At 43.6% G+C, this 15,734-nt stretch overlaps 1 protein-coding gene across 1 annotated transcript in view; it reads left to right on the top strand.

The window, feature by feature from the left end:
• The window catches only part of HECTD3 (HECT domain E3 ubiquitin protein ligase 3), a 623,726-nt gene extending 608,405 nt beyond the window's left edge, over window positions 1-15,321 (top strand). Inside the window, exon 21 of the mRNA XM_069642356.1 lies at window positions 14,958-15,321. Coding sequence (XP_069498457.1) covers window positions 14,958-15,042 — 85 coding nt within the window. The 3' untranslated portion in view covers window positions 15,043-15,321. The remainder of the gene's footprint in view (window positions 1-14,957) is intronic.
• The last annotated feature ends 413 nt before the right edge of the window (window positions 15,322-15,734 follow it).

The raw sequence follows: 15,734 nt of genomic DNA, 5'->3' as shown, positions 1-15,734 counted from the left end.
GTGTCCATAATCCCAAAATAAGTAACCCTTAAACGTTGCTATTCAATTGAATATAGAGAATGCAAAACAAAATTTTCCATTTATGTACTTGCATCCCAAAACAATTTTTCCAAAGCCCTGCATTTCATTTAAATAAAAAGCACAAAAAGATTTTCCTATTGAGTTCCTTTTCTGACTTTGCTTTTCAATTAAAAAACCAATACGATTTTTTTCTCATTGTGTCTATTTGTCAAACCCTGCCTTTTAATAAAAAGCCAAAACGATTTTGCTACCGCATTCCGACTCCTTGTACCTTGCCTTCAAATGAAGGGGTCCTATATAACTGATGCCTGGGTGTGGGGGTTGCTGGGAGAGAAGAGCATTCTGATAACCAAAGCAGTCACTGGGTGCTGTAACAATTTCATAATTGTTAATGTGCAAGAAATTCTCTGTGTTTGTGATGTACAATCTCTAGATTTTACCCGTCAATTGGTGCAAGTAATTTGAAATTGTGATATTGTGTAGTGCCACAGCGTAAATGTAAATAGGGCTGGAAGTGAAATGACTAGATTCCTTGATACCCATTGAAATAGTAGCGAACTAATGAGGCAAGCTAAGTATTAGCCCATTACCTTCATAGAATTCGGAATAACATGGTCACTATAGCTTTCATTGGAACCTCCAGCAACTGTCTTTCTCTTGAACCCTTGCTGGACTTTTCTGCTAGGTAACGCCTGTTTGGCTTTATTTACCTGCTCAGCTGATTTAATTTGGGTGGACTGATGAGCCCTTAAGGCTACCAGTGCAGGGGGACTGTTTCCTCAGTCGTGTTTAATGCTTTGTTTTAATGTAGCACACACCACCTTGTAGAGGAGTACTGTGGGGGTACGTTGTATCTCTTTTTCAATTTTGTTTGCAGACATACTTTATGCCTTTTGATGTGCTTGGGATGGGCTGGTTGCATTGATCCATGTTGATCATCTTTCTTTTATGCACTTCTCTGTATTTACTGCATAATGCCATTTTGACCACCATATACACAATCTGGCTGTAGCATGCGTTTTAAGTCCTTTTCTTGGGGGATCTTCTTTAATAGTCTTCCTACCCTCTCAGGTCAGGAAACTCCATATATAGCCATGTACTTCCTGGGGTACTTCCTACTCAGGTTTCCCGGGGTAGTGCCTTTGTGTGACTGAATTGGTCAAGGCTGGGTTTGGCTTTGTATAGTCTGTCGGCAGCGCTGTGGCCAGCGGTTTCCATGGCGCCTGGACAACGCACGTTGCAGGAACAGAGAGATGTGTTGTGTATGCGTGAGAACGTCATCACAGGTACGCATACGAACGCAATGCGGATTCCAACGAAATAAGCAAACAGAAGCAAGCAGTCACACTTCTCAGTAGATGTCCTCAGGTTCCCTGTGAGTATCGTTTTTGTCTTGTTTTGGCCTTTGCCTGTAATTCTCCTGCTCTGCGAGTTCTGGATTTTCTACCTGGATTGCTGATTTTTCTGTACCGACTCAGAGCTGCCCATTTTAAATTCTGGATTGAACCTTGTTTGGAGCTGTGTGCCTGGACCTTTGCTGTATACTGACTTGCAACTGCCTTTTTTTATTTTTTGATTGTGTTACAGCCGATATACAGCCTTTCACATGTATAAAATATGGAAGAAGAAAGAAAAAGAAGACAAAATAAACAATAAATAAATTAGTGAAAATAATAACATAACTGCCTTTTTTGGATTTGTCTTTTGGATTGCCCCTGTCTTTGAACTGTTCACCTGGATAACCCTTTTGTGAGAGGACTTGGAACTGTCTTCCAAGTAAAAATCTCTCGAACTGCTTCTTTGGATTGGTTTGCTTACCTTTCTGTTTGGATAGTTCCTGTTTACTAGTTTTGATCAGTTTCCCTGAGATCATCTGCGAACCTTGGGTTTACTGGTGGATACCTGAAGGTATCATCGGCCGCCTGCATTTTCCTTGTTTTTCCAGAAGCCTTCTTTGCCATTCAGGTACTTACTTGTCTGTAAAAGAGTAGGGGTAGGTGAGGACGTTTGTGCTTCCTTTCCTTCCTTTCCTTTCAGGTGGAGGTAAAGCACAGATTGGTTCATTTTTGCTCAAATCCAGCCTTTTTGCTTCATTCCTGAGTTGTTTTTTACTCTTAGGAGACGAAAGGGTCGTGTTAGAAGTCCTCCTTGACGGAGCCTCCATTCAGTGGAGGGTTGTTGTGGTACATAAGGTGGCTTGATATAGTCCCAATACACATTGCTGTCTGGCAGTGTTTGTTGCTCAGTAAGTGTCGGGTTTGTGGCTGTCCATAATTAGATATTCAATACCTGTTTGAATGGTGCATTTCTTTGCTGTTAGTAGATTGACTTAACCACCGGCCCGTGTTCTAGAGTTCATCCACTGTCCAAGAGTCTGAAGATGAGAAGTCTGCTGAAGTCCTGGATGATAGTTACTGAGGTTTGCCAGCTACCTATTCCTGCTGCTGCCTTTCTTCCAACTAGTGAGGACCCTTGGCGGTGCCTTTCATCCCTGGAAAGGTAGGATTTGCTGGTCCTGCTCCAGAAGCTTGCAATCAGTGACCGTCGGAAGTGGCCCAGGACCATCTTGTGTGCTGCCCATCCACTGACCAGGCCTCTCTGCTGCCATGATTGCCTTCCTGAACCTGAGACTCTACAGGGTACGCACACAACTCACCACTGCATTTGATGAATGGACATTTTACCACATTTATTTGGGGGTTGCGAGGTTAGGAGAGATTTTCTTTTAATTGTTAAGGTAGTTGGGGAATTGATGGGTGGCAAAAAATGTAAGAGTGGGGGGCTGGGGTGGCATAGAAAATGCAGCAAAACAGCAGCGGTGTGTTGGGATCCAGGAAAATTTACCAGATTCCTGTGTAGATCCTAGACTTGTGACCCCGGAACTATTGCTACTCTCAAGAGGGGCCTTACTAGAGCCTGTATATTGCGGCTGCCATAAAACGGGCCTGCTGACCCCTGACCAGAGAGTATCCACTACACTTCGTCCTGGTAGTCCATCCTCATAATGGGAATCGCAATTGCTGTTGCCATGAAGTGGCTGGTCTATCCAGCTGCAAGTCTGTCAGAGTCATCACAACACTCTTCAGCCAATATTCCTGTGACCCTTTCACACCCATCGACAGAACAAACAAGTGTCTGGGAGTACTTACCTGTTTAGGAGCTCCCTTCTCCCTGTAAGAATTGTATGGGCACAAGGTCCACTCCTCAGCACTAGCCTTTCTTGGCTGTGATTGGTGGAGTTCTAGCCAAGGGTCCCTCCTCCTCTGGGTGATCCCTTGTGTATCCCTAATTTCTCTTATCTGTTGTTTTCTACAAGAGGGGCTTTTAAAAGACACTTCATAAGTGAAGTGCCTGCCTTAGAATCATAAGGCAAGTTGCAGTATATTGTTTTATTGTTTTCTATTTCCACTTTACTGTTATAGTTGGTGCGTCGAATTTTTTTATTTCTTTTAACGGTGTTGTAGGATGTTGGGTAGTTGTATTTTGGCATTGCTAACGTCTATGTGTCGGTGTGTGTGTTTTGTAGTATGTTGCATCCTTATGTTTTACCTGCATGTGTTTTTAAGACCTAATAAATAGCACATTTTTATGCTTCTGTGTACTGATTCATTACTTGCGTTTTTAACTGTTCTTGCACACCAGCCCTTGATCTCCTAAAGTCTGCCTTACTGCTCTGCTCGCACTACCTTCGAGTTTGGGTAGACCAAGATTCTTTACCTTTGGTCATCACCTAGGCTGACCTCTCAGAACCCCCAACTGGTCCTGAACATATCCCTTCTAACACATGGCAACTTCGCATTACCCATAATTATAAGACTGGGTTGAATGAGAGCCGACATGTCCAATTGAATCGAACTAGCAGAGCAATCTCCTTTAAAGCATCCAAAGAGGGGAGCGGATATCTTTTCAAGCAACTTTGCTTTCTATTTATGTTAATTACTGGGGGGACATTTCCCGAAAGTCCTCTGGTGATGGCCAACCTGCATGCAGAGATGTGGCAGTAAGGAACACCTTACTGTTGGGTCATGAATTCCTTTTTGGTACGTTTGACTATCTTTCGTAGCAATCATGATTATAATGATGCTCTGCTCCCTTTTTCTCTCTCCGAGGCTTAATCCAAAGATTCATAGGATACTAGAATTCACGGATGCTTAGTAGAGTTTGCGGCTACTAGGGCAGGGCTACTCGCTGGGTGAGTTTGCTCACCTACAGATGTTTCAGTGTTAGACTGCTGGAAGCTTTTTTACTCTTTAGAGATTGCACTGCAACCTTTTTTTCCACAGTGTTGCCACTTGCTACCTGGGGGGAGCAAAATGGATCCCTGGTGTTCAAGATTTACAGCCTGTCCTTTGCCTTTGTGATCTGCAATGGCAGGTTTCCTTTGCCACTACAACAATTTGTCTTGTGTGTTGTCCTTAGTAGCTCATGTGGCAACCAGGGCAGGGTTGCCTTTATAGCACCTCATGTTGGTCCATTCTTGAGTCTGTCACCCAAAACGTGTGTTGTGCAGGAGGCTGGTGTCAGTTGTTAATTAGCTTCATTTACACCAGGGTATTAGCCACATTTACCGCTTTAGTGAGCCCACTGCATCTATATGGCAGTCCTTGGCATGCTAATGCATTTTATAAACCCTACTCAAGGCCATTTTGTGTTGGCCATGCTTTTGTCTACGTGGTCAAAGGGGCATTGCCAAAATGTTTTTTTTTTTGCTGATGTGGGATTTTGTTGTAATTTAAACTTGTGTGGACTGGTTTAAAGTTATTTACACTTTACAATCTACATCAAGTGTGTGAGTACCTGTGTTTGGTGTTTTTTATGGTAAACCTGATTGGTTGACCACCAAAACCTTTTGTGTGGCCTCCTGCGATGTGATTGGTGGGAAGAGTAGGTTGGCCCCTGTGTTAATGTATTATCAGCGGGAGGTCATGTGCATTCCTACTCCTAGAATACTGCTGCTGAAGGTGGGATTCTGCTGGGCATCCTGGTGTGGCCATCCTTCCTGGACCCGGGCACCTTTTTGCTTTGCTCCCTCCCCTTTCCCTGCAGGTGAAATCCTTCCGCTGTTATTTCTTTGCTTCCTGTTATTGTCCTAGCTAGCTGGACCGACTGTTCCTTCACGCAACATCTGCCTGGTCTGTAGTGCTTCCTCCCCCGCAATTCCTTCTGACCCAAGTACGGTAAAATGGGGAGTCTTCCAGGCCCGGAAATTGCTTGGTGTGCTGCTGCTCAGCCTCAGCTCAGTTTTTGAGACCGTCTGGGTTGCCTCATGCTATTGCCCCGGTCCTGGTACCTTTATTTACTGTCTGGCTTCCTCTTCAGCCCGCTTAAGCTGACCTGGAACGTTGGCCATGTTTTTGATTCTTTTGCCTTGGGCTGGTCATTCTCCCAGGTGTCCTGTTTGTTGCTCCATTCATTGTATCCTTGCTGAACCATAGGTTTGAGCCCTTCCTATTGTAGTGCCCAACCATGGCAAGCTAGACCTAAACCCGACTCCCAAACACACTTGCACATCTGCTATTCCTGAGCTGAATTATCCACATTCAGCGCCATGAGTACATATCTCTGGGAGGTTTGTTCATATAGTTCATTGCATCTGCAGGTGGTCAACTGGGTCTTGCATCTGCAGGTGGTCAACTGGGTCTTGAAAAAGTGGGGTTTTGACTCCCCCTGCCTCCTGTCACTCCTCCACTCCTCCACTGTTGCATCTTATTGTCTGGAGTGGCCTCTGTGCTCACTCTTCAACCATCTCTTCCTGGCCTGTTGGATCTCAGACCCTCAGCTGGAACGCTCCTTGTGGTGTGTGGTTCCCTTCTGGCTGCCCTTACCTTTTCCTATAACTGCAGCCAGCAGACCCATGGGAGGTTGCCCCATTGTTTCCTATGGACAAACTTTTGGAAACATTTAACTAATTCAAAATGACTCCTTAAGGTATTTACCTTAACCGATACATGTTTCCCTGATCCCCACTAGGGTCATGTAGTTTGTATAATAAAGTGTATTTTTGTAATCTGTTAATGTACTAGTGGTTAATTATAGGTTCTACTATAAGAAGTCGCAGTGGTTTACTCTATATGTCGGAAAGAATTATTTTACAATAACAAGTAGTGGTTACCTTGTTCCTCACATGTTACTGGGGGTGGGCTTGGCCGATTTATTTCCAGTACTCATATTCTAAGTGGTGTTACTGCCTGTGGGCGCTTTTGGGTCGGTTTCATAAAATGTTCTAATCATTTCTTCCCTCAGGAGGTTAGAATTATACTGTGTTGCATAGTTCTCAAATAGAACGGGCCTTGGGAATCCTCCTTGGAGGCATCTCGCCTACTTTCTAATAAAATGAAACACCTGATACTTAGAATGGTGAATTAATAGATTAGACCCAAGTGGGACTTTCATTTTGATGGGTAGTGAACCTTCATGTCAAGACATGCAATGGACTTTTGGATGTCACAGGAAATTTGTATCTAATATGATTGTTGAGGAAATGGATATCTATATTTATGAGGCTTCTAGATCGGCTAAGAATTGCATGCTGTGCACAGGCCAACGTCTAGAGGCCGGTGCAGAGTTTTGAATTCTTGTTTTCGCGTTTTGAAAAGGGACGTCAACTGGGCGTGCTTGTACTAATATCCTTGTGTGACGTGTAATGCACCCATGACCCTTCACGCGTTGAAGTCCCTCAGATTCTTTTTCTTTCTGCCATCGTGGTTGATCGCATATGCGGAGCTCGTAACCCTGCTACTGAGAGGGATTGCAATTTTAAAATAATTACTATAAATATTGTTCTATTTCGACAGACTTTACGATCGATCGTCCTACATCCAGCAGTAGGGAGAGTGGCGGCGGGGTTCAACATTTACATCCCTTTATAGAATGCCTCTTTCTGCTTTCTCCTCTACTGACTTTTGTCTGGCTGCCGATTAAAATATTCAACAATATGGAACAGGCGCCCTTTAAATTCTGTCCTTCCTACAATAAGAAATTTCCATGGAAAGATTCATACTGAGTGTGAAACGGTTGTCTTCCACATGACCATGCCGAACAGCGTTGTGATTCCTGCAAGCCTTTTAATCCTAAAACACTTCAAGACAGGCGCACCAAGCTGTGGGAGGCCTACGCCATTCAGGCCGAATCCCATTCCCCCACTGGTGCTGTTGAGTCGGACTTGGAAGACATCGGAGGACGAAGACTTACTGGAGGTGTTTGCTGAGCCTGCGTGCCTGTCCCCAGCCTCACTATGCAAGACAAAAGCTCTGCTATGAGGATGTCCGCTGGCAAAAAGGGCACACATGTGCACTCACGAAAGCACACAACCCCTAGCCAACGTTTGACAGGATTGTCGAAAGGAGCTTCAAAGGCAACCGAACTTTCATGGAAAGTGTTTTTGAAAATGATTGTACCCTCGAGTTGAAAGCCTGCTGAACATTCGCAGCCATGCTTGCTACATGCCTCTAAACTAAAGAGAAATCGATTGCCACCAATAAACACCCACCGACCGCATATTCAGATACATCGAAACGGCCATCAAAACATACATCCTAAAAAAAAGCGCTGGGAATCTAGGTACCCTGTCACTACATCAGTAACCTCCTCTACATATACTGCGGCTACTGATACTTTGTCAAAGTCCCTGCTGGGTAAAAGATCTGTAGATCCAGGGGAAATTGTATTTCCTCTTCCTGAAACCCCTAGAACAGGTACTTGGACAAAAGAGAAATTTGAGAAAACTAGGAATACGGTCTCTGCATTTGTGTCCTGCATGGAAAAGTACCCAATTAAGCAGAAGTCACTTTTCATAGATGAGGGTGAGCAGCCCAGAAACTCGTGTCCCATTGACGATCAACACCTCTTTAATAATTTGCTGAAAAGGTCAGCAGAGCCTTTTCATATGCAAACTCAGGAAACTGTCTCTGATCCTGACTTTATAGAGGACATCCTAAAAGAGAAACCAGTGGTTAGCCAGTCTGTACCCCTCTTAAACTCTATTAGGAAAACGATTGCACTTTCAATTCGTACACCTTGCCTCACACAGGCAGTTAATCCACATGTGGAGAAAATGTTCAAACATGCTCCAACTGACCCGCTATATATCCGCGGTCATGCAACACCTGGCTTGCTCGTAGTCACTACTTCTCTCCAATACCGAGGCACCTCCAGACAATGAATCTAAGAAGCTTTACGCTTTTGACAAGAGGGTCACTGCTTTAGCTGCTTACTAGGCACGCATTGCTAGTAATACCACGCTGTTGGCAAACTACAGCGATGTTCAGTGGGTGTTGCTCCAAGACAACTTGACTGATGTCCCTGAGCCAACCAGGTTCCAACTACTTAACATCATTAAAGAGAGTAGGCAGGTTACCCACAGTATCTTAAAGAATACCCTAGACTCTGCAGAAACAGCTCGGATCGTCCTTGCACAGGGAACTTTATTAAAGATGCTCTCTTGGCTGCACAACTCCGCATTCAAACCTGAGACTCGGGGGAACCTCAATTAACAAGTCCATTGAAGAATCAGTCTTGTTTGTCAGGCTGTGGATGAGGCTATACAGACCTCTAAGAAAACATGACGCGTTTAAAAGATCCTTAGTCAAATTTCTAATAAGCCGTTTGCCCAACGCTGAGTTTTTCAACACTCGTTCCTTTCGTAACCAAGCCTTCTCCAGACCCACTCATTCAGGGTTTTCATCAGAGTGCTCTTCTGCTACACACCCCAGGCTACACAATCCACCTACAAAACCTCACAACAGCAAGATTTTTTTTTTTTTTTTTTTTTTTTTTTGAAATATCAGTCGAAATATGTCGCAGTATAATGCCGCGACATCAGACTTTTATTACAACCGAGGTTCATCCTAAGATTCATTTCCTTTAGTCCGTTTCTTTATAGACAAAAGTTCGATTGATGAGCTCTCCATTAAGAGCATTCTTCTATGTTCTCTAAATCAAGTGCGTCTATGAAGTTGACTATCGCACAGCAAAGTTTTACAACATTTCCGGCCATTGCCTGCGACCACCAATCACGTGCTTCTGGATCCGCTGGATAAAAGTTGCCTAGGTGTAAGGCTCGTTTTGTTGTGAGCAGCGTGCATTTAGTTATCAAATGTTCGATGGATTCGGGTTCTTTCATGCAGAAGCGGCATCTGTCGTTGTTTACTTTATTTGAATGACGAAGCCACAGTGCTGCTTTTGTGTTGATTGCATTTAACCGAATTCGTAAGAACTGAGCCCGGTGGTGGCGGGAAGGGCAGTTTGTCAAATATTTACATAGAACGCCCAACTTATGTTGTCCAATTGCGGTGTCTAGAGTTGTGACCATCTTACAACGTTGGTCGTAATTCTGGATCCAATGCATTGTGTCGACCTTTTTCTTAACCAATTGCGGTCGCTTTATCAATTCATCAGTGTTTGAATTAGCATGGGCTAGAATGTTTTTCAGACGTTGTTTCCACTCTTCGAGTAATACTGAATTCCCCGGGCCAGGTCTGATGGAAAAGGGCTGATAGGCAGGTGGTTTAGATGGCATAATCATTTTTCTAAAAGCCATCAGAGATTTCCATATTACGCAAGCGTGGAGCGAGTTTATGGAAAGTTCGTATCTTAGTTGAATCATTGAGATGTAGGTTGGTAACTTCAAGACACGTCGCCAAAAAATGGCTTCAAGCTTCTGCCAAAAGACCGCTTCGATGGACCACCCTGCTTCAGATCCATAAGTAATCGCTGGAACGACTTTCTGCAGATAAAATTTCAGGATTGGGGTGAGGTAGATTTTAGATGAGTCCAGGGTAGAGGTAGGAATGCAGCCTCTAGAGGCTCCCCTGCCAGCAAGAGACTTTCACATCAAGGTTTCCTCCCAGGCATCTCCAGTAGGAGGTTGAATATCATTCACCCATGCATGGGAGGGAATAACCTCAGACCAGTGAGTACTGACTACTGTCGCAGACGGATACTCAATCGAATTTCAATTCCTGCAAGCAAGGGTCGAGACATTAATGCAGAAAAGAGCCATAGAACTCGTCCCATTTTGAGAGGTCATCCAGATATTTATTCTGTGCATTTCCTTGTACCCAAAAAAACTTGGCCATGCACCCTGTATTAACTCTGTGTCCTGCAAACAAGTATGTTAAGCCACAAAAATTCCTGTTTTGGGACATCCATAGAGGTGGGCTCCTTCATCCCGTGCCATATTACATCCTAAGCTTTAATAAAGTTTGGGTACTAGAGCTCTAAAACCAGGAACTCAATATCTGCAAATATAAAAAATAATTCACAGTTTTACCATAAACTCGCAAAGCGAGGATGTACCTTTTTTCTTGCAAGCTGGGACGCACACGGATTGTTATTTTTCAGTGCACACACACGCGTGCTGAGAAAGCGATTACAGCTGTATCTTTATTTCACCCATTCTGATTGAAAGACTGCAATTACCAGCACCAGCATGCAAAGTAATGCTAGCTGAAATAAATCTAAAGAAATACAGTGAGACTGAAACAATCACAGCCCCAGCTTTGTTTTACACAGCATGCAGATTTATGCACCAAGGCCCTTTCTAATCCGCCATCATTTGCACCTCTTGGTGACAATGGCCACAACACACACTTCCCATTTACTTTTATTATTGATAGTTAACCCCATGTTGGGACGCTGCCCAAGCCCTTCAAGCCCAGATGCAGTCCCTCCTCTCACTCTGCACACAGCTTTTGACTGTTTACTTTACAGGAAGAGGAGTGGGAGGGAGCAGGGGAAAAGTCCCAGAGACTTAAGGCACCAATATAAACTCACAGTGGTCATTTTGGGATTAGATCAAAGAGCTACTGGGAAGCCTCAGGCGAGCTACCAGTAGCTCACAATCTACTGGTTGGAGACCACTGGCTATAGACTATGTGAAGAATCCTATGGAGTCAACACTAATTCCCCGACAAGAATCTCCTCCCATATGGCCAGGGGACGGCAGCCGCTACCTGAGCCTCACCCAGGGGTGGTATTATGAGGGAGTATCATGTGGGAGGAGACGACTGTCGGAGAAAGGTGGTGGGCCTCTCAGGAGAGACACAGTATTCTTAACTTCATAATGAAGAAGACTTCATGGCAACTTTTCTGATGGCTTGTTGTCACTATACAAGTCCTTCCCATTGTAAAAACCCCCTACATTGGGGGTGACGGAACGAGCTGGCAAATAATCACAGCAAAAATATTAGAGTTCATTGTGAATGATCTATTCAAAGTCAATAACGATGCAACAAGCTGACTATGGCCGAAGCAAAACGACAAGCCCAGATGATACGAACGAATATTCAGATGTTAAGATAAGGACATTAAATGCAACGTGACAAATATATTGTAAAAATCTTATTTTGATTAAACAATAAAAAAAATAAATGTTTTTAAAAAAATCCTTCTTGAAGAATATCATATTGGAAGTTATAGAGATTCTGTAGACTCCAACTCCCAGAAAGCCTCAAGTACTGAGACAAAGAAGAGGAAGAAGGAGTTAATGAGGATGAAGAGAAACACACACATGCAGACTAGTTGTTTTGAGGGGATCCGTATGAGCGGGACGTTGAACGATGATATCCGATTTTCCAACAGGAGAGCCGGGGCAGAGAGAAGCAGACCCAGAGACATGAGAAGCAGAGCTGAAGCGGGACGATGTATAGAGAAGGATCACGCTGGAGGAAGCAGGCACCTCTATCATGCTGCTCGTAGGTGTTACATACCAGTGTTGCGTGAAGCTGGCAGGGACGCTTCAGGCACCAAGAGAAAGCTGTCAGAAGACCGGCAGCAACAGTGGAGTTACCGATAACACGGTTGTGCAGAAGGACAGCAGTTGTGCAGGCGGGTGAACACTGAGCTGCTCAGAGAGCAGAAAGGAGGCCTGCTGTGCAGGGGAGACCATCCCTTAGCGGGAACTTCATGGCAACGGCGTAACATGGCGAGCCCACCCAGAATCATTGGGTACCCTGGGGTGTACCGACAGGCCTGGGAGCAAATAAACAGATATTTTGAATACTTACCAAGTGAAGTAAAAAGACAGAACTTGAACAAATCCCCATACATGAGATGTCCTTGTGGGGAAGCTTGGAACAAGTAGCACCTCAAGCCAGTGATGCAGAAACACAGTCAAGTCGTATAGTACAATTGTGTTGAATTAAAGAATAGTGAATTTAAGAAGAAGTTCTGGTGAAAGAAATATACCAGACAGTGAAACTTGGGAGGCAAGTTACCTGGCAGGGGAGAATACCAGGGGAACTGTAAGACACAGAAGAAAAGATTCCCGACAAGGGAGTATACTAGGAGGTTCAATAAAAATTGCATAACCAATGAAAAGGTTCTTGGCATGCGAGTATACCAGGAGGTCCAGTAAAATTTCATATAGAGTGAGAAGAAGTACACCAGGAGATTCATTAAAGTTGTATGAAGAAATGTATTTGTTTTGCAAAGTATATGGTAACCAAGTACACCACAGATACCTTTGTCCTCCTTAAGAAGCTATTATTTGAAAGAGACATTTATTTTGCTTTCCTTAAGGAGCTATTCTTTGGAAGTGACGCCCTTGCCATTCTTAAGGAGTATGTTTTGGACACGGACAGTTTATATGTTTAACAACGAGACACAGACTGATCTTTAGTTTTTTTGTTTTGTTTCATAGGTTGGGAAACGTTGCTTATGTTAGGGACAGAAAGGCTTTCACCAAACCCTTTTTATCTAATAAAACGGTCTAATGTTGAAAACATTGCAACTTTGTGGCTTCCTCTCATTGCTGACTCCTCACAACTACCAAACTCAAATGTGCTGGCTCATTCCACAGCTGTGCAGTGTCATGACCTCAATGCATGCTCTCGTTTCAGGAACTGGTGTATTGACTGATATTTGATGTAGAGTGGCCCAAGTACGCTCCAGGGAAGGGCCTTTTGGGTTGTAGAAGCTGCCTCTTGACAATAGTAAACCAATGAGGGCCCTTCACCATGGGAGATAGCATCTCTTTCCCATCTCCTTAAGGTGCCCTGCTGTTCCGAATTAGCTGGATGCATTTTAGGGGACAGAACTAAGTGATGGGTTATAGCATAATTGATGCCAAACAAAAATCACACTGGTAACCGCAGTCCCTCCCTTGTGGAAATCTTGAATAGCACAGGGACCTGAATAATGATCTCAGACTGAAAACATTGCTTACATGTTTGCACAGTTTTTGGTCATGTGGAGCCCACAAATTGTAAACCCTAGGGGAACCCTTCCAATATCTTGAAATGTCAGGGCTAATCAAAACCTGATTACGGAGAACAAATGGAACTGCACACAAAATTCTGGATCCCAGCGCTCCCCATTCTCAGCAGGTCTGGTAGCCGTGGCAGACATTATTATTGAGACGTATAGACCTGATTGCTGATCTGTTCACAAGCATTCATTGGCAGATACCTCACTTTGACAGACAGACGTAGGACGCATGAAAAGAGTTTCATTTGATTGAGGTATCCACATTTTCACTCTAACAATGTTTACCTTAATTGAATACCTTGTTGTTAAAGAGGTGCAGTTTCAGGCACTGAGGCACATCTATATGTATATCTTCTAAATAGTGGCATATGAGGGAGAGACGTGGATTATCAGTGTCTTCCAGACACCACAGGGTCTGAGTGTGTCTGCGTGTGAAAAATAGTGAAATTCAAAGGGTGCAAGGATCTCCACCAGTGCCTGAAAATACAGATTGAACAATGTAAGGCCAACGCCTATGTGGTACGAATGAAACCAGCGGCAGGACAGCCATGTGGGAAGCAATCTTAATACTCTGACAATGCATAAGGAGGAATGAAGCTGGTCACCTAAGGGGTGGTAATGTTTGTATGCTCCCGGATTCCAAAATGAAAGAAGTTGAAGCCTTTAACACACCAACAAGGATCCATGCACGGACACAGTGGACATGTGTGGCTAACTGCAAGTTCTCAATTAAAAACATTTGGACAGTCACATTTCCTCTACACAGGCTGAATATTGACTGATTGCAGTCCAGGATATTATGCATTTGTACGAAGCATTGTAGTTGTTTGGTCACCTTTTTATCAGGTATTTTAAGTGACAACCAGAAGGTATGGGTTGATGGGATTAAAGCGCACCTTCAGTTGCTGCAGTTCTCCAGGTAGTTGCCTGGCGCATGGTGAGGCATTGACCATTTACAGAACGCTATGTTTAATCACTTGAAAAATGCTTACATTCATTATTATGGTTTGCATCTTGGTCCCATCTAATGGAGATAATGTAGGTAATCGGAGTACTTGGGTGTCATTGGCAGAACACCAGATAGATTCTGATCCAAATGCTAGCATCCAATATCGACATAAAGTGCCAGTTCATCATGTGGCATCGCCTGCGGAAACTGAGCCATTGGTCATGACTCGTAGCTACCCATCCGGAATCACTCGCTTATATCCATACATAGTTTACACTGCAGGCCAGAGGATTTTGGACCCAAGAGCTGTATTATTCTGCACTCACAGGGAAGTTTGCAGACCTATGAACCCTATGCAATGGTAGATGAGCACTATACGAATACCAATAAAACACAAATTGAGTGTGAAAAACTGCATACTTTAAACATTTTGTATTGTGGTTGATTTGTCTGAAAAAGATGTGCATTGAAGTGCCCCTGTATACTACATGTGCCCTACTCAGTCCATAGAAAGGATTGTACCTTCTCCCCTCCCATCACCCCATCCCCCTTCCCACCCTGGCTGCGAGTGAACAGTTATGTTTAAATATTTTTAAAAAGTTGAAAATGTGCCAATTTACTATGATAAGAAAAAGCAAAGTCTGTTAAAAGGTGTTCTCCTATTTCACTTAGTTATGAGTTATGCCAATGAGCAGAAAGGCAACAGCTAGCATTGCCCCATGCAAATCAGGAAGAGCAAAACAAACAGAAGGCTCACTTTGTGCAACCTTTTCTCTTCTAGTGCCAAAGTCTGCGAGGAGAAGCTGCGGTACGCAGCCTATAACTGTGTGGCAATTGACACTGATATGAGCCCATGGGAGGACTGAAGGACCAGACCATTGATGGCGAAGAAGCTGGCGATTCTAATGGACAGGGTCTGGGCGATTGATTGTACAAAGATCTGATTTTCACAATGATGCTGGCCTCTACTTAGGGAGGAGGCCTCTTTGGAAAGGAGATGGGAAAGTTGCTTCATGAATTAATTTATAATTGACCAGACCATGCTGATGGTTCAGTGGTATGTCATCCAGCATGGTTAAGGTGTTGTAAAACATAGGAATGTTTGGTTATCCTCTTCAGAATATAATAAAGAAATTATTGGTGCAGTTTTCATTTCCTTTGTTCCCTTTAATTGCGACATTTCAGTTTCATTAAAAAAAAGTAAAACATCCTTTTTTTTAATCCATTCTCATGATCACCCCAGGGCATTGAGGTTTTTTTTGTGTTTAGTGTTTGATAAACATGACACCTGGATGTGTGTTTATTTATAACTCACCCTGCTGCACTAGATTTACTGCACTTTATACTGGTAATGCTTTGACGAGAACTGGAGAGATGGTGTAAACCAGGAAATGTTCAGAGAAGTGGCCCTACTGAAAGTTGCATCTTGGCAATGCAGCAAAAGGGCATGCACATTTTTGAAATCTTTTCTTTGCGTGCCTGACTTTTTCTGTAAGGAGCCCTCATTAAAAACTGATTGTACCCCAGAGAGAACTTTTGTTTCTTTCCTCTGTGCCCG

Source organism: Ambystoma mexicanum, chromosome 1q (assembly GCF_040938575.1).
Source record: "Ambystoma mexicanum isolate Mex_15411 chromosome 1q, UKY_AmexF1_1, whole genome shotgun sequence".
Lineage (NCBI taxonomy): Eukaryota > Metazoa > Chordata > Amphibia > Caudata > Ambystomatidae > Ambystoma > Ambystoma mexicanum.
The sequence above is the reverse complement of the archived record's forward strand: the minus strand, read 5'-3'. Positions and strand labels throughout refer to the sequence as shown.